At 37.9% G+C, this 24,342-nt stretch overlaps 1 protein-coding gene across 1 annotated transcript; it reads right to left on the reverse strand.

The window, feature by feature from the left end:
• Nucleotides 1-1,881: 1,881 nt before the first annotated feature.
• LOC110958755 (voltage-dependent calcium channel gamma-5 subunit) lies at nucleotides 1,882-24,086 on the reverse strand. Its single transcript, XM_022205428.2, has 6 exons — nucleotides 23,850-24,086; nucleotides 13,482-13,724; nucleotides 8,293-8,379; nucleotides 6,139-6,279; nucleotides 5,692-5,837; nucleotides 1,882-4,778 (listed from the first exon to the last, which is right to left on the reverse strand). The coding sequence occupies exons 2-6, from the start codon at nucleotides 13,675-13,677 to the stop codon at nucleotides 4,515-4,517; spliced, it is 834 nt and encodes a 277-aa protein (XP_022061120.1). The 5' UTR covers nucleotides 13,678-13,724; nucleotides 23,850-24,086; the 3' UTR covers nucleotides 1,882-4,514.
• Between the last annotated feature and the right edge of the window lie 256 nt (nucleotides 24,087-24,342).

Genomic DNA, 24,342 nt, shown 5'->3' on the forward strand with positions numbered 1-24,342 from the left:
TTGTAAACTTTTCTGTTATTTTATGATGTTATATATCCTGACTTTTATATTTAAAGGCCCATCTAGGGACATCAAATTATCAATACACTTTTCTGAATAAATGCTTACAAACTGGGAAATATCTGAGTAGCCCATACCTTCAGTATATCTTGTATAGATATGTGATCATTTTCTGAAAACTTAACTGAAATTATTACAGATATTTTTATTACTATTGAACTGCAGCAGCGACAGATATCTTGCAAATATTTTAGTAAACGAATATTAATGCTAATTCATGCTAATTGATTTAGAAGAGAATAACAGCACTATTTTGTGTTTTGTGGCTGGAAGTAGTTAAAATATGAAATATAAATTTCTACTAGACGGAACAATAGTCTGAGTAGGGTGCTGAAATCTTCCCTTTTTTCTCTCTGAAAATTTTCAAAACAATAAAAATGATGGATTGGCCGCATTTTCCCATCAACACTGTTCATATCTGTAGCTGTAAACACCACATTTACTTTCGCTTTGTAATCTTACAGATATGCATCACCTAATAAAAATCTCAATATGTAATAAATAACCTTTAAATTAAATTCTACTGATGCTCAGGCTTACACATTAAACAATGGTGAACTATTCGCTGTTTTGATTGCATCAGTCATGAACAAGTTAGTCTGTGTTTTCCTGTTTTATCTTCATGACAAAAAGAAAGTTCAGCTTTTAAGAAAACAGCAATTCCATGGAAGATGTGTGTCGCCACAAAAGTAACACTAGATGGAGCTGTTGTCAAAAGACACAGGACCACCTCTCATCAGCAACAGCCAATTACTAAAAAAGAGCAGAATATTGTGTTCACTTAGGCAATGAATCTAATTTTCTTCTTCAGTTGTACAGCAGAAAGAGAGCTTGGATAAGTTCATATAAAAGAGTGCCATTAAATGTAAATCGGTGCCCGCTGTGAATTTTTTTGCAAACAAATGGTTGCACTGCTGGAAGTAATCCATTTGGGGATGTGCCAGCTCATCAGGTCAATACATGAAACTGCTCATTCAGTTTGTAAGCACATGACGCTGATAGCCCGATTACATGTCACTCATGCAGATGGATGAGTGCCAACTCGCAGAGGGCAGCTCCGCTTCACACTGGCATTGTGTCAAACTTTCCGTGACAGAGCTCTGACCTTTATCATTGTTTGAGGCGAGAGCCGTGCTAATGTAGTCTGACAATTGATATGAGAAGTTACTCATGTTTCCAAAGTATTTGTCTCTCAGCGTAGCCTCTGATTTTCTATATTTACAACGCAAGTCAGCAGGAGACAAACATGACATTATGTGATATTGTTTGGCAAATCATCTTTTTTTGGTTGCCAGTCTCCAAAGGCAAGAGAAGTGTGATCAGTTGTTGATATGTTTTGTTTCAGTGTTTCATTCATATGAATTTCCCCCCAGTGACAATAGAGGGTGACATTTTGCTGCACATTAGCCATAAATTGAAGTTCACTGTAAGATTATTTTCCTTATGACAACGCGTCTACAGCATTGGTGTCTTTGGCCTTACAGCAATGAGAAACTTAATCATCCACACTCTCTGCTCTATTTACTGTCCCATGTTGGTGACTGTTGAGTAACAGGATCCCTACATGACTCATTTTTACACAACTGCCCCTGTTTTTGAGATCTGTTTCATAAATTTACATTTTTGCATAATGAAATGACTTACATTTACTGAAAATAGTCAGAAGCATAATGCCCACCAGTCCCTTGAGATTTTAAATGGACTTTAAAAGATATGAAATATCATATATTGAACACTATGACTAATGTGCAACAAAATAAAATCCCTACTGTATAACACAGAGACAAACTGTACATAGTGATGGAAGAAACAAGAACAGTGTTTATGAAATCCCATTAATTTTATTTAATTTCCATTCAATTGCACATTTAACATATTAAATACGGCTGATTGTAAAAATACACATATATTAACATCTCATGTCTGGCTATGACACCATTGGGATACTTTACATTTATGTAAGTGTAACATTTTGCAAAAGCTCACATTCTCAATGTGAAGCAGGAGGCAAAGCAGCAGCCACATATACTGCAGATGAATCTACCCAACAACAGAAAGACCATAGGTTTTTACATGTACTGCCGGCTATACAAAAGAAAAAACAGCCTGTATATACACACACTGATAATTTCATATTTACAGCGTTCAAAATTGACAGAACAGGTTTATAAACCAAAACGGTGGCTGAGAGTGAAAGTTTAAATTGGCACAGGTTGTGTTTAATACTTGTATGTACTTTACTGTGCAGGTGGAACACCATGGTCCAGTGATGAAATGTTGCATGCCGTTAATATTATGTGGAGTTCACACCATGCAACACAATGTACTGACAATAATGTGATCATCTGAGTAATATATCAAACTAACATAAAATTATTGCACAAGACATAATGTATCTCTGTAATATGTTTACTCACACTTAATGTTGCATGAAATGTATATATTCAAAACTTTGAAACTTAACCTTTATACATCGTCTTCCTTGGCACATCAAGTACTGCAGTATACAGAATACTCTCTCATTATTTTGGGGATAAATTAGAAAAATATTTATCAGTGATTTATTGTTTTTATAACTTTATACGAGAGGTATTTCACTATTTGCTGGAAATCTCATTTAGCAGTGTTTCCTTCAGCACATCTTACATTCACAATAACACCATATGAAAATAGTATTTCATACCATCTGATGCATTCACATTCTACTTCAAATCCATGACCACCCAGTCTCCATCTTCTCCCCTTTGGCTCTGATCTCATTTCAGCGTAGAGCTAGCTGTTCATATCTTTAACTTGAAAACTGGCAAACAGTGCAGTCCCTGTGCTGCTTGTATTCCTTTGAAATTTGGTTACACTTTTTGTTTTTGCTTGCTTGACTACATAAGAAGACCACTGAATACAGGATTCATAGGTTCTCTGAGAGTACAAAAAGTGCTTTTACATCATCATTTATTCACTGACATAAATCTGTCCTGCATTGTTTTTCATGATGAATTATGAGTGCATATAAAGCATTGCTTCAGTTTTGTCTGTTTCCTTTACAACAGTATACAACAATATACTTAAAATTGAACATATTCTGATTAAGCCTTTAAAACAATGTACCCCATATGTGTGGACAAGCAGCCTATAATGCAAATCTTTCCTTTGGTGTCAATACTTAAACTGCTGAGGGGGACAAATAAAACAAGCTTCGAAATGAAGAATTGCACAGAGTATATTCAACTACATATAATGTATGTAATGCATGTATATAATGTAATTGTAGCCTTTCACTCTTCAGTTAGAGCTTAAAACATTAGGAACACCGCTGTGGCTTCAGAACAATAAATGCAATGGACTTTAATGGAGAAAATACATGTAAGTAGTTCTGGCAGTTAGCCAAAGGTCAGAGTAATCTGCAAATTGTTTAAAAATTAAACTTGATGTAGAAATGCTTGAAGAGTGAAAAAAGGGGCGAGTTCTTACAGAAGGTCAAATACCATCTGTCATAAGCCCAACTCTGCCCAGCATGTACGCCTGTCAAACAGTTTGTTTATAAAATGGTACGTCAGTTAAAATTATCTGCTTGAGTGGTTGAAATTTGAATCTGTCACGTGTTTTATAACCTCTACACTTATACAAGAAAAAGTTCAAACTGAATACTGGCTCCTGGCTTCACATAAACGCATTTGAAACAACTCTGATGCGCATGAAGACACCTACAGCACATGACAACAAAAAGCCACTTTTTGCACAAACAGAAGAACTCTGCAGTTTGATTTGAAACAACTGAGCATATGAATGAAATCTGCAGTGTGCACTGAGACAGCTGGTGCATGTGCAACATCTGTAGAAGAAAAGAGCAGCAATTTTATTTAAACCCTTATTAACCTTTTATGAATCACAACTTCCCTTTTCGTTCAGTCATCTCATCAAATTGAGGACACCTTTTTCCAGAACCAACCTCCAGGATTTATGATTCTCAGAAAGTTTCTTCTCCACCTGGGTGATTTCTCTGATTTGTTACTGCTTTTTAGCTGAAACGATCAGCTGTAATATTTGGCTTTGAGGAAATACCCACAAACTATGCATTCATAACACATAGTTATCTATCCAGTTCTAATCCCTATTCTACACTTAGCAGGTTGCTTGCCACATATTACTAAAAACTATAGAAAAAGCAGATAAAAGTACAACCTGGTTTAACTATCTCCTTTCCTATTTTTTAACATCTCTCCCTGAAAAAATAAACTGGGAACAAAGTGAACTGGATTACCTTCAACTTAGGTTTTGCTCCCTACAAAACCAAAAGGTGTAAATAAAAATCAGCAGCAGGGAAGGTAAAGATATTCAGGTCAGTCAGAACACTTGAAGTGAAGACTTCAAGCTGGATAATATCAAATTATTGGACAATTTCATGCCAAAATCCTGGCAGATCAAAATGACCTGAAGACAACCACTCATCCTCGGCCTCAGCAGGGTGAGGAGGACATTTGTTCATACTCTGGACACTTGAGAAGAGCAGGATAGTGGGAGGAGTTCATCTGGAGGGAGGCCTCGGAGGAAATGGAGGAAGGACTGCGTCCACGTCCGGCCCAGGCGTCTGGATGGAGGAACTGCCCAGAGTAGTCTGAGCAGTTGCTGAGACGAGGCCGGTAGAAGCCTTGATGGGGCCTGTACATTTCCTCTGCTGTGTATCGCTTCATGAACAGGTATACTGACATGACGCCTGCCGTCTGGAAAACAATGGGAGAATTGAGACAGGGCATACAATTGTTTCGTATTATCATGTAATCACATGCATTATAATTATTTCACAAATTGCATACCAAAAGCAATTTCAAAACATGGTCAAATGACACAATTTGCAATTATGTGCTCCTTAATATCCGTATAACCATGAACACTAATTAACCTCCTGCAGTGAACTCGACTCATCGGTTATTAAAAAGCATTTATAGAGCTGCCACATGTGTGTGACTGTGTGTCTGGCTTGTGGGAGTATTGTGTATTCATTTATTCATTCATTGCTGATTACCAGCATAATTTTGCCTAAGTGAACAGTTTGCTAAAGGAGAATTCCACACATTTCCAACATTTCAGTGAAATTATATTACTGCAAATGACTGACAGCATCAAACAGCAATTATTGCATTTTCAAAAGGCAAAACCCGTTATCCACAAATAAACAGAATACGCGCCAAAACACAGCTGATAAATCTTGAATGATAATGTTTAATGGTTATTATTTCTCACAACGCAGTTAATACCGTAAATTATTAGACTGGTGTCTTCAGCAAGCAATTTGAAAACTGATGACATTTGTTGAATGCCTAAACGAAAATGCAAATCATGAATGTAATGAGACATAATCTTAAAAAGAATGATGGTTTTAAGTATATAAATAATAATGTGAAATTACAAAGAAATACAGATAAGAGAGCAACACACAAAAATCCTGCCAGATTGGCACCCTAAATTGAGGAACTCTGTCTCCTGTTTATGTACTACATCTAGGTATCCAGCAGAAACAGATGCACAACCTAAGTTTTGGTTAGGCACAAAAGGCTGAAATAATGAGCTTCAAAACACGCTTGTGAAATGTACGATGCAGTGCTACAGCAGTCAGATTTGCTATAATGAAGTTACCTCTGTGAGCAGGAAGGAAATGGCAGCAAAAGCAAATGACCATCCGTACTTGTAGCTGAAGTAGGCTTCATTAGTTTTGGTCCTGTTCAACATTTCATCATTAATATTGGAGATGTACAACACTAGACCAACAACCAGCGACAGACCTGTGAGAGGCAGAAAGAACAGACAGATAAAACTTATTACGAATGCAAATGTAAAAAAAAATACAATGGGATCTTTCTTGTTGCCATAAACTATTACAAACCACATTTGTAAAAGAAATAGATTTAATGAAAACAATAAAGTAAGTTTAACTATTCTAAAACTCATGTGACTAATGCTGGATCAGAGGTAGGAATGCTACATGTATTCATTCATTCATTGCTCGTTCTGCATGCTACCACCTCTACTTTCTGTTTGATTTATTCATCTAGAGCTGTTTCAGTTTGTGGACAAACCAGGTACCTGACAGGATGAAGAAGATTCCAGAAACAAAGGCCAGGATGGTACGATGTGGTCGAATGTGGCCGATGTTACTGAGTACAAAACCGATGAACATGAAGAAGAGGCTGACCAGAGGAAATGGAGTGGCAGAGCGAATCATCTCTAAAATGGCAGAAAAAATACAAGAATGAAGAAAGAAAGGAGCTGATCACTTTGACTGTGTTTTCTCTATTTGTGTTTTTCTTAGTTTCATCTGTTCAAGTAGCAGCATGAAGTTTCTTGCTGTGGCTGTCTTGTGTCGTATCCTCATGGAGTTGGCATGTCAGGGGTTTAGGTCTTGACTCTTTCTTTGAGATGGAACAAGACTTTCCTACTGTGAGAAAATGGTGAAGCAGCTCCCAAAAGTAAAGGAAGTCTGTGGTGCTTACTGCCAGACCCCCATTGTGCTCTTCATTACACAAAATGTTAGCCTTCCTGCTAAGTGGACCAGATGGCTAAGGCCATAATCTTAATGGAACTGGTTACTTAATTAGTTGGGTAAACATTGGATTGCATGGCAAACTTGCCTATTGACATCTACAGTGGATATCCAACCCCCCAATAAACTTTTGTTAGAATAACATAAGAAAATAGAAGTGGAAGTTTGTGGATTGACGCTGTTTAAATTCAGTTTGAACTATTGCATACAGTATATAAATTTAATTTCACCTGTAAGCAAGGAAATATGCTTTAATTTAACTTTTAAGCACTATTTATCACGCTATTAAAAAGAGAATTACTATGTCTTATCTTTATTTAATCTATACTGTTTGCTATATTTTTGTCACTTTACATAGTTTTCCTTTTTCGCTTCTGTCTTCTGTTTTTGCCCTTCTTCTCTAACACAACACTTGTATAGATAGTTTACACCACTACACAGTATTTGGTTTCATCAAAAGGCGCAGTTCTTTGCATTGCAGAAGTAATTTTATGCATTGGAATTTTGTCTTCTTTGTTCCTGCAGACCAGTAAGCAGATTGGATAATAAATTAATTACTTTTAAATAATTATACTTAAATGTTCCATTTCCCTTGACCTTATCTGCTTTAGTTCATGTTATGACATTTTCAAAGAGGGTTAAGAAGTATGTAAATGTGTCTACATGATCAGCTAGTTTACCTTCATCTTACTTTGTATTGCATCTTTCACAGTGAAGCCCGTCTATGGGCTGCAGCTTGAAAACACAAGAGCTATAAGATTTGAAGTGGCTGTCTCAGAGTCCTTCTCATCTTGCCTTCAAACTACCAGTACTTATGGATGTTCACTCTGTAGGGGGCCTGTATACTATGAAAATGGTACCCTTAAATTTTTCATGCACACACAGCTCTTATCTTGAGTGGAAAGGCTTCGGGGATTAACCCAGGAATAGCACAAACCCTATATGAGATTGCAGCAAACTACAGAAGGTTGGACTCAAGTCATTTAACGTGTTCAGGTTAGACTTGGGTCATGTCTTGTATCGTTTTAGACTTAACAAAATCAAAAAAAAAAAAAAAAAGATTATAGCATACACTGTGGTCTTTGTTAACACTAACCTTACAGTCAGCTGGAAAAGGGCTGCTGACAGGCATGTACTGCCTCACTGACACATGGTGTTAACACACACTTCTTCCAACTGCCAGCAGTGCAGTTCACTGAGAGGGTGAATCATAGAGGGGCTATCTCCCCAGTGCCTATGAGCTACTTGATACTAACCTAGTTCCTGCTCTCTGAGCACCATCAGTTTGTCAATTTGACTGAAGCTTCCAGTCTCTTCTGAAAATTCAAGGATCATTCATTTTGTTCTTCCCTTTAACACAATCTACCGCCGTTTAGAAAACATGCTGTATCAAATAATATCTGTCAGATCAAAAAAACACAAAGAAAGTGGCCTGTTTTGAACACTCAAATGAAGAAAAGGGTTTTACTGTCCTTAAAGCATTGATTCAACTGTACAATTTAACCATTTATTTCTGCTTTACTGTGCAGTGCCTTGAAAGAGCAAGATAGAAATGTCTCTCACAGCCTGAGGTAAGAAAAGTACCTTTTTTTTTACAACTACAACCCTGTTTAACTGGACCACTGCGCCTCCAGCTGCCACTTCCAACTAAAGCATTACTCATCGTGACAGTAGTATGTGAATAGTTAGTTACTTACTGAGAACACTAACAGTGGACTCAGAGGTCATCTGGACATTAGTGGGCATCACATACTCAATGGTAAAACACCGTCCTTTCTCTTCCCCTGGAACAAAGCGCAAGGAAAATTAAATCAGTAAAATTTTACATGAAACAGAATTTTGCACAGCTAGTTAAACTGTCAATGGTGAAAAAGAAAACCCAGAAGCCCAAACAGTATACATGCAGAATACATAGACGTCCCATAGCATTAACATGATGAACACATACACTGGTTAAAAGATGACATTTCATCACAAATGTCAAGGTTTTTTTTAAAAACAGCATTTTCTTTCAAGCCCTGGAAATACAAAAAAATGGTGTGATTTATGTGAAACAATTTCAGTTTATTTCATTTTTTAGGCTATTGACAATTAATACCATTTAAAAACATTCCCAAGTTGTAGGCGGATTTGCAATCCACAAACAGTTGTTTTTCCGTAATGCACAGTTTCTGCTTTCAGTATTTGTTTGAGGAACACCCACAATTAGATTTTAACACTTTTCTCTTTATCACTTTGACACATACAGTACAAAGTCTGGCACCAAAACACACTAACAGGTGTTTTTCTCAGCACTTAATTAACCCTGCACACCCTGAGGTGTCTGATTAGGTGAAACTGCACATGTCAGCATATGTAATCAGCTTTGGCAATGAATGCCCATAATTCAGTGTATAATGATGAATAATGGACATTCTGTGTTTAGAAGGTTCTTCAAAATATAAAGAGTAAAACTAATCTGGCAAGTTCTTGCGACACGATCCTTTAAAAAATTAGACAGTTGTTGACGCTTGTCGTCTTTGTGTAGTCCTTTCATCTCGTTGTTCTTATCGCATGGAGAAAATTACAAGTCAGTACTGATTTATTTTTTAAGGGTGTGTTATGAACAATCTCCTTGTGTGCAGGTAGCAGGATTGCCTACCTACTTCTTGGTGATATTACATATGTAATACAAATAGAGACACAAACCTAATAAAGAGAAGCACTGGAGAAAGAAGGTAAGCAAGGCAGATGAGCTGAACAGATTCTTCCTCGCCAAGACGAGGCAGTGTGAGGATGTGTTAGATCACAACATCTTGTTTAAGACTGCTCCACAGACTAGTAGAATACAAAATGCACTGTCTTCTTCGCCCCAGAAGTTTGCATTTAACACAAAAGAGCAGGAGCAGCTGGAGAAGAATGCTCAAAAGGAGGTGGAGGTGAAGAATATCAAGAAGAAGAAAATGAGATGTAGAGAAAAGGAGACAAAGAATGGGTGGAAAAGGAGGGAAAATAAAAGATGGAGCACAATGAAGAAAAGATGGAGAGGATAAACGATGTGAAGGTGGAGGAGACACAGAGGGATGAAGAGGAAGAGGAGACTGCTAGTTTAAGCAGAGAATTCTTCCTGTTTAAACCCCCACCACATCACATCCTTGAAGCCTCACCCATCGCATCTTTCCTTGACCCCCAGCCGAATCACCTTTAACCCAACCATCTTAAAACCCAGCGCCAACCCTATATCTGACACACTAGACAGGCCCAGATTCACTTTGAGTATTTTAACATGTCAGTTACATGACATGCCAGGGTGAAACTTGGAAGGATAGAAAAAGATGACTTGCTTAGACAATCATTCTTTCAGGTGTCTTTAAGTCTCATATTGTTAGCGCGACAGCAGGCAATAACTAATCGGACCAGTTCAGGCTCAGGTTCACACTGCAGGCCCTTATGAAAATCAGTTCTATACAATAAATCTTCCCGCTGCCTACATACTGTCTACACATGCACAAATGTACTGTTCTGTATAGTTGTTTATCTTTCTTCTCTTAAGACATAAAAATCAGAATTTAATGTAACTAAATGACAAACCTGTGATCTATCATAAGCTATTACATAATGTGGTTTTCTGGAATTTCTCGTTCCTGAGTTCTTAAATGCTTTGTGCTGCAGTGTGACAGAACAGCTAAAGTTTTTTTTTAAATTATTGTTGTTCACGACAACAGAAGAGCAGCTTCTCGCTCCATTCTAATGTAATCACAACAAAGAAAAATGTTGATTATGCTTTCACATAGTAGATTGTGTGGTTTATTTTCAGTGGAGCTCAAGTCACACTGCCATTCCAGGTCCTCTATAATAACTTCTATTTGAATGAAACCAGAAGCGACACACTCGATGAACTTACTCATTGTCAATATGAGTCACAACACCGGGTAATTATTTCTGGGTCAAACACTGTGCACCAGAACAGTTAATTGGGCAATAAGGCCACTCAATTGCCCCTAAAAGATATACTGAACCATTAGTCCATTTACAACAATGGCAGGAGAACAACTGTTACCTAATCACAACTGGATTGCCTACATATTAACTCTGGCTGAGCGATGAACCCTGAAACAGGACAGAGCGGGTCATCTGTGACACAATTCAACAGCAAGTGGAGTAATGCTACAATCACAAGTTATCATCAAAGTTATAGTCCTGAACAAGCATAGTTTATTTTAACAGCTGAATCACTGCTTTGTTCTCGCCTTTTCTGAATACATCATCAAACAGTCACAGTGTCACTAAAAATTACTATTCACAAAAAGCACCTGCCAATGTGAACCACGCTATGCAATGCTGCAATGTGATCAAACACTTTCTATTTGTATAAAGTCTGGAAAGAGTTGAGAAGTATTCTCAAAAAATAAGAGAGAGAAAAAATGATTCATTTGCAGTTTGGCATTTTTTCCATAAATGCAGACAATTTAAACACTGTGGCTGCACTCACTAAAAGCACATAGAGCTCAAGGAGGTTAAAAAAAAAAAGAACAGCCTTCAGGCTTAAAGAAAGCATTGTAGCTGGTGAACATTTCTGTTCATTAGTCTACAACTTTCTATTCATATGGAGGTGTATGGTGCAGGACGTTATAACATAGAAGGAGGCAGCTGGTGCTTACTAAAAACACATCAATGTGCACTTGTAGCTTGCCAAAGAGCACCTTTATACCCTGGGAAAATGTTTCATGGACAGATGAAACTAAGATTGAATTGTTGGGGAAGAAGTACTACATATGGTGTGAAAACAGCAGTGCAAAGCAATATGAAGGCGTCATTCTTGTGGTGAATTATAATGGAGAACACATCTTGATTTCAGGTCACTTTGCAGCTGGGTCTGGATAGGAGGCATACATTGAAAGGAAAATGAATTCCCGGGCTAATCAAAGAGTCTTACAGGATAAAGTGAGGTTGACTGTTTGGCAGCTGAGGCTCAGTAAGAGATGGATGATGCAGTAGCACAGTGACAGTAAACACTGCACTCAGTGAACTGCAGAACGAGTTCAAACTAAGAAAAACCGCCTTTGCAATGTCCCAGTCAAAACTCAAACCCCCAAAAAAACAAAGATGAACTGGAATAACCTCAGAGAGCAGTTCACATCAGACAATCTAAGAATATGACAGAGGTGACTCAGTCCTGTAAGGAAGAATCATACAAGCTTCCTCCTGAATGTTATGCAGCTGTGACACACAGCACTTATTTGAGGCTACCGCTGTAAAAGGAGGCTCAATCAGTTATTAAAAAGTGGTTGATACCATTAGATTTATCTGTGTTAGTAGTTTAAGCACATTGTCTTAGTCAGTACTTATGCCCCAAATAAGGAAAAGATCACAAATAGAAGGAATTAACTTAAAAGATTGCATGTACTTCATACAACTGCAATGCAACTGACAACAATATGTGCAAAACAATTTCAGTTAATAAGCAGTCTTAAGGACCCCAACACAAATTATTCAGTTTAAAAAAAATGACAGCAGACATAGATTTTGGCATTAACATCCACACATCCAACAACAGCATCCATCCATCCATCCATTCTCTATACACCGCTTTATCCTCACTAGGGTCGCGAGGGTGCTGGAGCCTATCCCAGCTGACTCGGGCGAAGGCAGGGGACACCCTGGACAGGTCGCCAGTCTGTCACAGGTCCAACAACAGCAACAAAGCATATTACAGTACATTAATGCAGTTAACTGTTGCCATGACCAGAAAGAGCAAGAGCATAAGAGCAAAAGTTGATACCTGGTTTACTCTGGAGCAACACTTTTCTGGAAGGTTGTGTCTCTACGAAAAGATTCAGAACTAACAGTTAGTGTTTATATAATTTACTCAAAAACCCGAGCATGCCTTTGTGAAGTTGGAACTAGGGAGGAACAAAATTTATGAAAGTCCAAAAGGTGTTTGACCATGCAGCATGGAAATATAGCATGTAACTATGTTTTCTTGCGTGTGCAATGCTACATTGGAAAAAAATGCAGGTAAAAATGAAGGAAAAAGACAATGCAGTGGAGGAGTAGAACATTTTTTTTTTTTTTTGCATCAATCCGAGGTGTTTCTGGAGCCACAGAACGTAAATCAGCCACTGGGTAAGTCATGAGGAAAAAAGTCATGGTCAGCCATCAATCAACATAAATGAAAATACTTGACACTTTGAAGGGAAGTACAGTTTGGAGATAAAAGGCAAACAGTTGAAGAGAAGGAAAAAAATAAGGAAAGGCACACAAGTTGTTTGTGCAGGAGAGCAAACACTTATACAGCGCTGAATGAAAGGGGATCATTTTTACCTGTGCTACCCAGAGACATTTAACCTCTTTGTATTTGGTATGGCCTTGACTTGTGAATTTAAATTATATGTACTGCATATTCCAGTTTTTTCAAATTATCCTTTATAGGGTTCAAGAATTGTTTCTGAATTTATTAATTATTCTCCAATTACCTCCATAATTTTGTAGACAACATATCAGAAGATCTAGATTGCATTTTCATGGAAAATGGCTTAAATGCTTGTTTATGCAACAGGTTTTCTTTCATTTGTTGCTTTGTGAGTAACATGAAAGCTGATGCCCTGTGTACAAAGCACCCTTGCACAGAAATCTTTGTGAATCCAGACCTTAAAGAACATAAATCTACTTTTTTTAATTTGTTTTTTGGTCACATCACTCCCAGGGATGGGCTGCCTTGACAGTTTACTGTTAGCATTGACAATAATTGGATTATTCTCCAAAAGTTGGTCAAAAAAAGCTTCTCTTTTCAGATAGAATGAAAAACCTGACAGAACTAAAAGATCTGCTTTATCTTGACTTAACAAGTTAAAATGTGTTTTAATTTCTGGCATTAATTTCTGTCTTTGACTAAATACTAACTCACCAGCCAAGAAGCAAACCCTCCAGAGTCCAGAGTGGAGGGACATGCGTATCTCAGTGCTCTGGTTGAGCGGAAGGATGACTCCCTCCTCCAGGTAGAGCCAGTAGTCGGTGCTTACGGCGATCCCCAACAGGCCCAGTGCGCAAACAGCGAACACGCTGCTCAGCAACGTCAGCGCCTTCCTGCCACATAGGCTCATGCCACAGCCTTAACAGCAGGGGGGGGCAACGCTGGCAGAAAGGGGAGCTGGAAGAAAAACAGACAGATAAACATCATGACCAATTTCACCAAACTAATGGGAGCTGGGTTATCCGGAAATTATTGAGAAATGTAGTTCACAACAAGAAAAATGATGGCACAACGACTCTAATAAAGTAGTGGGATCTATTACACCCCTTAGAACAGAATCAACAAAATCTGAGGAAACAATGAAGCTATTGTACTGCTGGCTTGTTAAACGATATTGCAAACCTGAAAATCCTTCCTACACGTTGACAGGTAACAGTACAAGCCAACAGGTTAATGTATTCCAGCAAAACGGTGTATTATGTTTCTTAAAAGACGAATATTATTCACAGTTTTAAGGCCGTAGCTGGCGTGTCTTTGAATTACTGGGTGGCGGGACACTATTGTTTTATCTTAATTCGCGTTAATTACTGCCAAAGTAGATCAGCAGGAAATGAACAGAAAGTTAAAAATATGACAGCAGATAGGGGACTTTGTTCCTCTCAGTGGAAGAGAAAGTCTGGGAAAGATTCTTCTTCCTTGAAATCTCTCATTAGAATTTAAATAACCATATTGTGAGGGACCAAAGGCTTAGCGGAGCATGTTTGGGAGAAAAAAGAAAAAAAAACATTATGTAAACTTTTTCACTTGACTGACCTTTCTCTTTGCTTCTAGCCAAAAAACTGCAATACAACTAATGACACTGATAATGCTCAAAAAAGAAATTATAGTTTGTTTCGTTTCATTTCCTGCCTTAATTGTCATGCACAAATTACAATATTTGATATGATTCTACTTCCTGACTGTTACGGCTAGTGATGCAGCATCTCAGACAGATTACAGTATGTAAGATATGAATACGTGTGCTCGTCACACAAAACAATAGCTCTGTTCGTAGCCCGAGCCCACATTCACCGGAAACTGAAGCGCTGGGAGCCTGGGATGCATGTTGAAAGGAATTGATTTTACATAATGAGTTCTCAGTAAGCTGCCACATTGAGCATCCACTGTGAGAGTGGGAAGATGGAGGGTAAATGTGAAAGGATTTGAAACTTTCTTAAGATTCATGGCATTTGTCATGGCATTTGAGTCTCCATGGATCAACTTCTTGTATCACGACTGGATATGAAGCCTCTGCAGAACAAAGCAGTGATACAACTGCCAGTTTCGCAGTGCAGAACAAGTGTCTCAGCAAGCAGAACAGTTAATAGATAAGATGAGGGGCTTCTGCAACTAATTTTTCTGCAACACAGCATGCTTTCAACAGAGTAGGAGGAGGTGCAAGAGCTTAAGCTGTTTACATTTCAAAGACTTTATATAACTACATCTCAATGGATAAATTCCTGGTATTTCTTAAATTTAGCCAACTGCATATCAACATAGTCTCTAATTACAGAGATACAGAAACAACTGGAGATTATAGAAAACATAGTAGTTTCATCAGCTAATTTAGTCAATGTTTTAACTTGTGTTCTGTAGCTTTGCCCTTGCAGTACAATTTAAAACCATGTGCTCCAGACCTCTGTAGTTTTGAAGCTATTCTATAATCTAAAATGTTTTCTCTTTAATTTTTTGATCAATTTTTCTTTTTCCAATGTACCAATGTTTTTTTTCTATAAAGAAAAAAAGTATTTCTAAGATGCGAATATTAATGATTTTTTTATGATAAATATAGCAGTTATGTAAAAAAAAAAAAACTAAAACCTCGGCTATTTCAAGCTAAAAATAAATATTTTTTTTATGTCTCAAGATTTTACCTACCTACAAACTAGGAAACTCGGATCACATGTTATCCCAGAAAGAATGATGGCGATTGGAAGTAGTCTGGATGCATGCATATGCAATCAGGGTTCACTAAAGCACAAAGGGGCAGCGCTAATGACAAAGAACTATTATTAAACCCCAGCTATTCTTAGCTATGGAGCAATCAGTGGCCATTCATTTACTATGTCCATGTAAGGGCTCCACTTTCAGGGATTTAATATTAAGCTGCAACTAGATAGACGCTTTCCACTCAATAGACCTTTTTGTATACTGCACTAGCCCAGAGGGCTGGTTTTAGTTGTAAAGCACTAAAAGCACACACTGAAATGGTGATTGCACCTAAATGTAGGCTTCCAGGGATGGGGTATTATTACCATTGTTGGCAACTATGCATTAAGGTAAAGTGAATACGTTTTGAGTACCAAGTTGTGTAAAGAGTACAATTAGAAATTCTGTAATTACATCATTCCACAGTCACAATGTGTTTTTAATTTGCTGTCGTACTGGTTATTTTCTTTGCTCTGGGAGGGTGGATTGGTCTGACATAAGTGTGAGGTGTGAAGCAATAAGTAGCCTCTACCACAGGAGGAGAAATGCAATTTCATGTAATTCCAAACTTGCATGTTTTAAATAATGTGTGCTCTTACAGTTCCCTCTTTTTTGAAAGTGTACTTCTGAAGTCAGAACTTCTGGAGAGTTACTAGCAGTTCCTAAGGCTAACGTAGTTTGTGGGATGGACTGTAGATCCCTCCAAATTATAATGAATAATAACAAAGCCACTTTTGCAAATGATCAAAGCGTAATTAGCTATTTAGAATGATGATTCCAATTTAGCACCTTAAAAACAGACAAGAACAGTATTAGAATAGTCACTACGTTTAAAATAACCACACTGCTCAGCATTAGTATTCATCCAGTTGTGCAGCATATATTTCAATATAAATTTAAAAGTTGATAACTAAGTTGTCGTATACAAACATGTTGCGCAGTAACATATATTCAGTAACTTCATAATCAGACAACATCCTGATACAGCGGTTCCACGCTTGTTGCCGAAAGGTTTTGACCCAACTCAAATTCAGAGCAAAAGGTTAAGATAGTCTGACACAAGATGTATCTTATCAATCACCTAAAAAAAAAAAAAACTATGAGCCCTAATCCAGATTTTCTATGTATATCTGAGTCAAGCACAGGGTGCCATAGTGCTAAGCCAGAGAAGTCTGTCCATTGTGGCTGATTGGCTTTGAAAGCTGTCCAGTGAAAATCCTATTTGATTGAAGCAGGCAAAGATCACCTTCAGTCATAGTCTCCTGGAACTTAGCTTTAGGTTTTAGCCGTATCCAGAAGTTTACGCTGTGGGTTTTCTTTACTTCACAATTATGGCCACATTATATTTTAATTTCAGTGGTGAAAAGTTAATGAAAAAAGTTAATGAATGAGGTTGTGGGTCCAAAATCTTATTATCTGACAGCATTTCCTCAAGGGTCTGAACTTGACTCAGCTACGCTTCCCTCCTCTTCTTTTCTTAGCGGTATGACAAGGAGTAGCAAGGAGTGAAAAAAAATTAATAAAAGAAAAACCGTGTTCTTACATTACAGAAAACACAGATGTGCAGATGCTTGAGGATGAGACCACCATCCATCAAAACACACAGATACACACACCCCCTCACACAGTGTCACCCCATTCCATCCTTTATGAATACTAACAATTCTACTCATTGTTCTAGACTCTGAAGGACTGTAAATGGTAGCTGATCTTATTTTCATTGAAAAATGCTTTCATTAAATGTTTAAAAGCACTGCGATCACGGTTTGTCATCCCTCGCTGCTTACACAAGACACACAAAACACCCTCCCCCCTGCACAACTGTCAGTGTAACCTTTAAATACCGGTTTCAACATTTGACTAGACATAACTCCTGCAATAAATACAGCTGAAGCTTTGCAATTGTTATCATCACTTGAAAAGATTTTTTTATAGATCAGTCATTTTAAAATTAAGAATGATCTAGACGCTACAAGATAATGTACAAATGTAACACACTTTTCAAATAAATTGAAGAAAAATCTTAAATAATGTGTACATTTTCCACCATTAATGTGATACTGAGTAATGCCACCAGGGGCCCAGAGGCCATGCTGGTATCAAGTAAGCCAGATGTACAACCACAGCTAGCGTAAAGGGCACATCATCACCAAAAGTAGGGCAATTCCTCTTCTGTCTACTTTCTTAATGTGGACTGAGCTTCCTGTCAAAGTTAATTTTAACAGTTCACTGCCAAATATACGGCATTTTCTTACAGCGTTTGGAAATCCAGTGGCTTTCATACTGCTGTAGAACACTAATCATCCGAAAAAGCATAGCTAGAAAGTATATTGTCATTAACTAGGTAAAATTAACTTTTGACAATAAAAATGTCATGACATTCTGACATGACAAGGTATAAAGTTAATACAAAAATACATTCCTCAAAAGCACACAATTTGTAACAAGTTGAATAAATGTGATTTCAAAAAAACAAACATTATTTGTAATTTATTTTTTCAATCTAAGAAACCAGCACTAGTCTTTAATGCAGTGCATAAGACAACATTGCTCCAAAAAATTCAGATTTTGTGAACATTGTTCATTATTTGTGATTGTTAAACAACTGCTAAAGCAAACAATGCATCACAAACTAACAGTAACAGTTTTAACAGAGATATGGCTGCTGGGAATTCTAAGAGAGCCCAGTGTTAATTTGGGTAGTCATTGTGTTTGAGGTCTTGCTTCATCTTTACTTGAAGGTCAAAATAAGGCAAAGAATAATGATTGTCAACAAGATCTAATAAATTAGCCTAATATGGCCCATGATTTTGGGGAAAAGTATCTAATCACTCTGTAAAACAACCAACACACTAATTTGAATTTGTGTATTTGTTTATCTCTGTCGAGGGTTCGTCAGTGTCACAACATGGATCTCTCTTGGCATGCTTATTGACCCAGTTACTGCGGCCGTAACAGCGTGGCTGTGAGTGCAGTCCCTCTGTTGCCTCTGATGTGGACAGGCAACTAACACTGTGTGAGTTAGTTTCTGTTGGTTGATGTTGTTAGGGTAGGCTGCAGGAACCCTGAGGACAATAGCAGTCCAATGCATGAGAGAGGCGATATGTCATCAAGCCACAGACACAGCTGGATGAAGCTGGCAGCCCCCATCACTAGGCGGCTGAGATCCGCTTCAGCAGACGTACTGAAGGGAAAAAGGGATACATGTCAACAGGATGCATCCCCAAATTCATACACACTCTAAAACCACAAATGTCCATGAGGTGACAGTTGCATCACCAAATAGCATATCTCAGCAATTTTATTTGTGAATGAACACATCATCAGAGCCAATTTTTACTGACCCACAAACTGTCTGCAGCCGGTCTCTGTTCTTCTCGTTTAATGCAGTATGAAAATTATAGAAGGAATGTGTCACAACTCATAGCAGTGTTTCAAGAAATGTTGCAATTTTTCTGTATTTTAACCATCCAAAATGTTCTCCGGAGTTTCATCACACTTAAAAAGACCTTATCTGATGGAAACCATCACAACAACGGCAAAACCGTTTTCCAAGTCATAAATAGTAAATTATTTCCCTTGAATCTAGCAATGTAGGCCTAGAGAAACCCCACATGTTGCCAAACAAGTCTTAAACAGTCATTTGAATTGTCAACATTGTGTCTAGCTCAACTCAGTACCTCAAAAAAGCTAAGAAAAATACACTTTTGAGTCCTCAGAAAATATTAGACTATGATAAAGTGTTTCTAGTCCTCCTAATATACTCCCTGTCCGAACACACATCCTAGTTCCAATATGAGTAATAACATGGCTACAGTAGGTGTTTGCTTTTCTGGATCATAATAATGCATACACAAAACACAGAAGAACCAAAAAAATCATTTGGCCTAGCTGAGAAAAACCTTTGAGCTTCTCTAAAGCAGCAAGTGTAATGTAAACAATTTAGCCAAATTATTTACAATATATTTATGTTATGAAGGATTCTCCCAATCAGGGAAAGTAGACATTGTTTTGTCTGGTATCCTGCAAATGTAACAGTTAACATTATCACACAGAGGACACGTTTTCCCCCATATGTTCATGTATATCAACCATTATTTTTGAGCTGTGCTGGCCTCTGGTAGGGAGGTAACAAGCTAGAATAATTTCTCACTGGTCTAATTTTGGAGATGTCTCAGCCCTGCCTTGAAGGCATGCCTCCGCAAAATGAGAAAAGGCACACTGTAGTTCAAGCCAAAACCCCGCTGTAGGCCAGACAGCTTACAACGCCTCATCTGGCAAACAGCAGAGCGAGGTGGTGGTGGTGTGAGTTCAAGCTGTCAAGACAGAGCATGAAGTGAAAATTTTCTGTGTCACATTCTCTCCTCTCTACGTTAAAATCACAGGAATTGGGTTACAAAATCAGTCACTTGGCTTGTTAATGTAGTCACACATTTGCATATAAACAGTGGAACGAGCTGATCTAATGTAGGTGGTGCTCCCTTCCTACACCCTCAAGACTCGAGAGCATCAAAATGCAGCACATCTCTCGTCTGTAATGCCATATCATCTTAACTGAATGGGGCAGGTCTGGATATAGCCCAAGTCTTTTCTTGTCTTCCAAAGGTAGAGTGCTTATGTCTGTTATTATATTATATTGGTCTTAAGAAACCATCATTAAGTATTCCTTTATACAGTATCATGACCTCATGCACACAGGCTTTTCTTGTCAGCTTGTTGCATTTAACTTAGACATTTTAATTGCAAAGTAACCTTTAAATGCCTATTTGCTTTGCCAAAGCTATGTGTACATCAGGGGCAATTTTCTTTAATTACTTTACTTCATGTTGATATAGTAGTTACAAAGATGGCAGACAGGTCTATTTAAATTTACAAAACCCAAATAAATGGCACAGTAGTGATCATTAAAAGAGCTGACACTCCACTGACTGACTTAAAAAAACAGTGAGCCACAGCAATAGGACTAACATCCATTTTCCCTTGTTTGTTGTGAGAACAAGTCTAGCATTTATAAATGCTTGACTTGGCCCTGTCGCCAGGCAACGCTATACAGAGAGACCTCCAAATTAGTTAAGCATGAATGGACTGATGAGCGAGTCCCAAAACAAGGTTTCCTATTTGGCAGTGCATTTTAGATGCACTGGGGTGATACAGACTAAAACTAGAGACAAACACAGAGACACAAATACATCATAGAAGATTACAGAAGAGAAGATGTCTAACGCATATTACATGCAGCCATGTAGACACTTCAACAGACCTGGAATAAGGACGAAGTAGTCTCGGAGATAAAGGAGATGCTACTTACAGCAATGTATAACTGAAAGATAGCAATTTTATATACTTATCCCAACAGCTACATCTTAGCCACACTGTGCAGCTCCATAATTTGTCCATATTTGGAAAGAAATGTTAAAAAATCTTGAAGGCTTCCAGAATCTTAATAAAACCAAAATCCAAAGAAGTACTAATCAGTGTGAGCACAGTTTTTGAGGATATTATCATCACAATAATCTTTAGCGGGTGACTGATCACTGGAAACACTGATGTGCGGCCAGGACAGTAACTTTAGGTGTGGGAAACACTGACTTATTACATTTAATTTTATCCAGCATGCTTTGTGTACATACTAATAAAAGAAAGTGAAGTTAATTAAGGGTGATGAAAATACAACAAAACAACACCCGTTTACAATACTGATACTAACTGGAGACATGCAGCCTCTTGACAAAAACATATTGTCTTTGTAATGAAAAATAGTCTTGTGACATCATGATACAAGAAAAGCACTCAGAGAGTGCAGTACTCTGCCAAAGCTGTTCAGTTGTTGTATCATTTCTGACGGCTGAAATCTTTAAAAAAAAAAAATTGTGTATCCTGACTAAAGCCACATCACTGGCAAAATTTAATCAATTGATCCTTGTATCATTTCTGACCTTCCCTGAAAATTCCATCTAAATCCATTTATGTGTTTTTGAGTAATGTTGCTAACAGACAGACAAACCAACACTGATCGTCACATAACTCTACCGAGGCTCCGTTTCCTTGGCGGAGTGATAAACCGAAACAAAAACCTCTTGCATTTTTCCTTACATTACCCAATATTACCATTAAATGGTCTCAGAGACAGGCTTTTTGCCATAATTGGCTAAGAAGGTGTAACACCAACTAACCAATAGTTTGGGTGGTAATACATGCATAGTGTATAATAATGCAGCTGTTCAATACACACTGGGTGTACTGAGCATGTTTGTGTTTCTCAATGTTGAATTTGCATCAGACATTTTTTTTCTGGTGACCTAAAGCTATGTTTTCCTTTTGGAAGGAGTGACAGCTGTGAACAGCAATGTTACAGAGTTAAAAAGACACAAAGGTGAAGTAAAAAGAGGAAAGACTGCATGATTTTAATGACAGGACACGTGAAAGCTGCTGTAAACCCCTTAGAGGCAGTCTCTGAACCCTTGAATCTTTGAAACTTGGGCCATTCTGACTACCCTGTAAAGCAGCATGGAGACTTTCATACCAGAGGCAATGATAAATACAGACTGCCAGTCAGGAGTTAAACGTGTGGCTCAAGGTAGCAATTAGTTTTGAAAACATGGACACAGCTCCACATAAAGTTGAAAGTAATGCCTGCAACACTTTAATGATCCTAACCGTCAAAATCAAAGCAGAATCAAACACCAGTGTTTACATCAACAGACTTTCTATTAAATCCAACATCTTCACAAGACCCTTTGAGCTTCTTTGAGAACTATGTGGAAAAATAAGACTTTTACACCCAAGAAAAATAACATATCTACCAAAGGTGAGGGGTCAGCAGTATAAATCTAACTTCGGAATGATTTAATTTAAACTGCATAAACTTCAAACAGCTAAACAAATCACATTCCTTTATCTCCGAGCTGTCGTCTGAATGATCATGTCCAAATAACTTGAATGAAACCTTTATCTGTTTCACTGTAACAAGTTGTTTCTCATCTGTAGAGTGTGCAAGCAGCTAGGATACATCTTGTTCTGGGCATTTCTCTTATGAAATTGCAGAAAAATAGTCATCTGAATCCAACACTGTGCTGGTCTCTATTGGTGTTAAAACAGCATAACAGTTGCTGGAACACTGAGGAATAGATGTGGGTGACTTTTTGATGACATTACACAAAAAAATGGTAAGATAGCAGCAGGTAATCGCTTGCATCAAAAGGTGTCTATTTTAGGAGTACTTTATGTAATTGCCATTGCACTGCAGGAGAGTGGAAAAGTGGCTCGTTATTTACCACTCTACACAATGCAGCCTTCAAATCTACATGGGAACATCTTAGAATTACTATATTTATCTTTATAACTACAATAAAGAATGGATGATTGTAGATGGTTACTGCCCCCTCAACCACATCTGTGCTAGTAATTTTGCAAATTCTTCCTGTTATTTTAACATTAGTTGTCAGGTAATTTGGGATAAATGCATCGTTTTCATGTCCTCTGCAGTGTGAAGAACCAGCGGCTTGTTACTCCTGCAGTTCAATCTTTGGCTCAGGCTGAAATCTCTGTCCGTGGTGCTGAACCACTCACACATTTTCCCTATTGAACAGTCATAAGTACTGAACTTAGCCTGAGCATGTTGTTAAACTGGAATGGAAGTCATCTAAATCCTGTTTATCCACATCCCAGCAGGTGTGGGAATATCCAAATATCCAGAGTGAACACAGCGTGGAAGTGGTTTGAAGGTTTCCCTTAAGACCATGGTGTTTTACTGTGCAGCTCCATTTGTTTTTAATTGTCTCCTTCCATTACATGCTGTTCTTTAAAAAACAGTTGTCTACCATCTTATCTTTATTCAAATTAGAATGCATTAAATCTGAATTAGTCAATGCAATGTCACACTACTTTACAGATTTGAACAACAGTTTAGCTTTCGGTGTAATATAACGGTGAGGCACTGGGAGAGGAAGTGTCACCAGAAATAAGTCTAAAAGTGTAAATGTGTGTCCTCTGACGAAGTTCTGAACAAAAAAAGAGCAGCATATAGTGTGAAAATTGCCTCTAATGGAATTTCAAAAAACAAAAAAATCCATTCTTCAGGTAGAGGTCTGAGTAAAATAACTTTTATATAGGTTAGTAAAGGATCCCACTCTGATTATGAATGCACGAAATCGACTATTTTACAATAACAGTGTTCGAACAAGCCTCCGTCGGACAGGCAACAAGGAAAACATCCGAGGCATGAACAGAAACACAAACAAAGCGCTTCGTGGTATCTGCGTTTCTCCTTTACAAAATGTAGTCTGGAACATTTTTCTATTCATCACGCTTCAGAAAAGTTAAAAACTATTTTACCTTCGTGAAGAAGACTCGTCGAGATAAACCACCTTCCTTCTCTTTCGTCTCTTTTCTCCGGTACCTCCGGTTTGGCGCGCGACGAGTCTGTGCGGAGGAACGAACCCGTGGATCGCGCACCACTACTGTAGCCGACTGAGTGACCGCGTGGCGCGAGGCACGTGGCCCCCGACTGAGGAGAGGAGAGAGAGGAGATGATGCCGAGTCTGAGCTTCGACCACATCCAGCCCCGAGGCAGCCATGATTGAAGTTTTCTTTCTTTCTTTTTTTGTTCTGCAGATGTTCAAATCAAACATCGAACTTCATATGCTTGTGCATAGTAAAAAAACAAAGCAAAACAGGCTTTCATAGATGCCAGCTGTAAACCACAGCATGTATCCTTTGTCCAGACTTAATTCTGCAAATCTTATTACACTGTTAAATATATTTTGTAAAAAAACAAACAAAAGAAAAAGAATGTAGCAGAAAGGGAGCCACAAAAATATGTTATAAA

This window comes from Acanthochromis polyacanthus, chromosome 3 (assembly GCF_021347895.1).
Source record: "Acanthochromis polyacanthus isolate Apoly-LR-REF ecotype Palm Island chromosome 3, KAUST_Apoly_ChrSc, whole genome shotgun sequence".
NCBI lineage: Eukaryota > Metazoa > Chordata > Actinopteri > Pomacentridae > Acanthochromis > Acanthochromis polyacanthus.

Bases quoted from the DNA above. Each gene is read 5' to 3' on its own strand.
- LOC110958755 (XM_022205428.2), bottom strand. From the start codon at position 13,677: ATGAGCCTATGTGGCAGGAAGGCGCTGACGTTGCTGAGCAGCGTGTTC. The intron at 6,280-8,292 runs GTAAGTAACTAA...CTGCCATTTTAG, and splicing joins GTCCACTGTTAGTGTTCTCA to AGATGATTCGCTCTGCCACT. The intron at 5,838-6,138 runs GTACCTGGTTTG...TGCCTCTCACAG, and splicing joins AATCTTCTTCATCCTGTCAG to GTCTGTCGCTGGTTGTTGGT.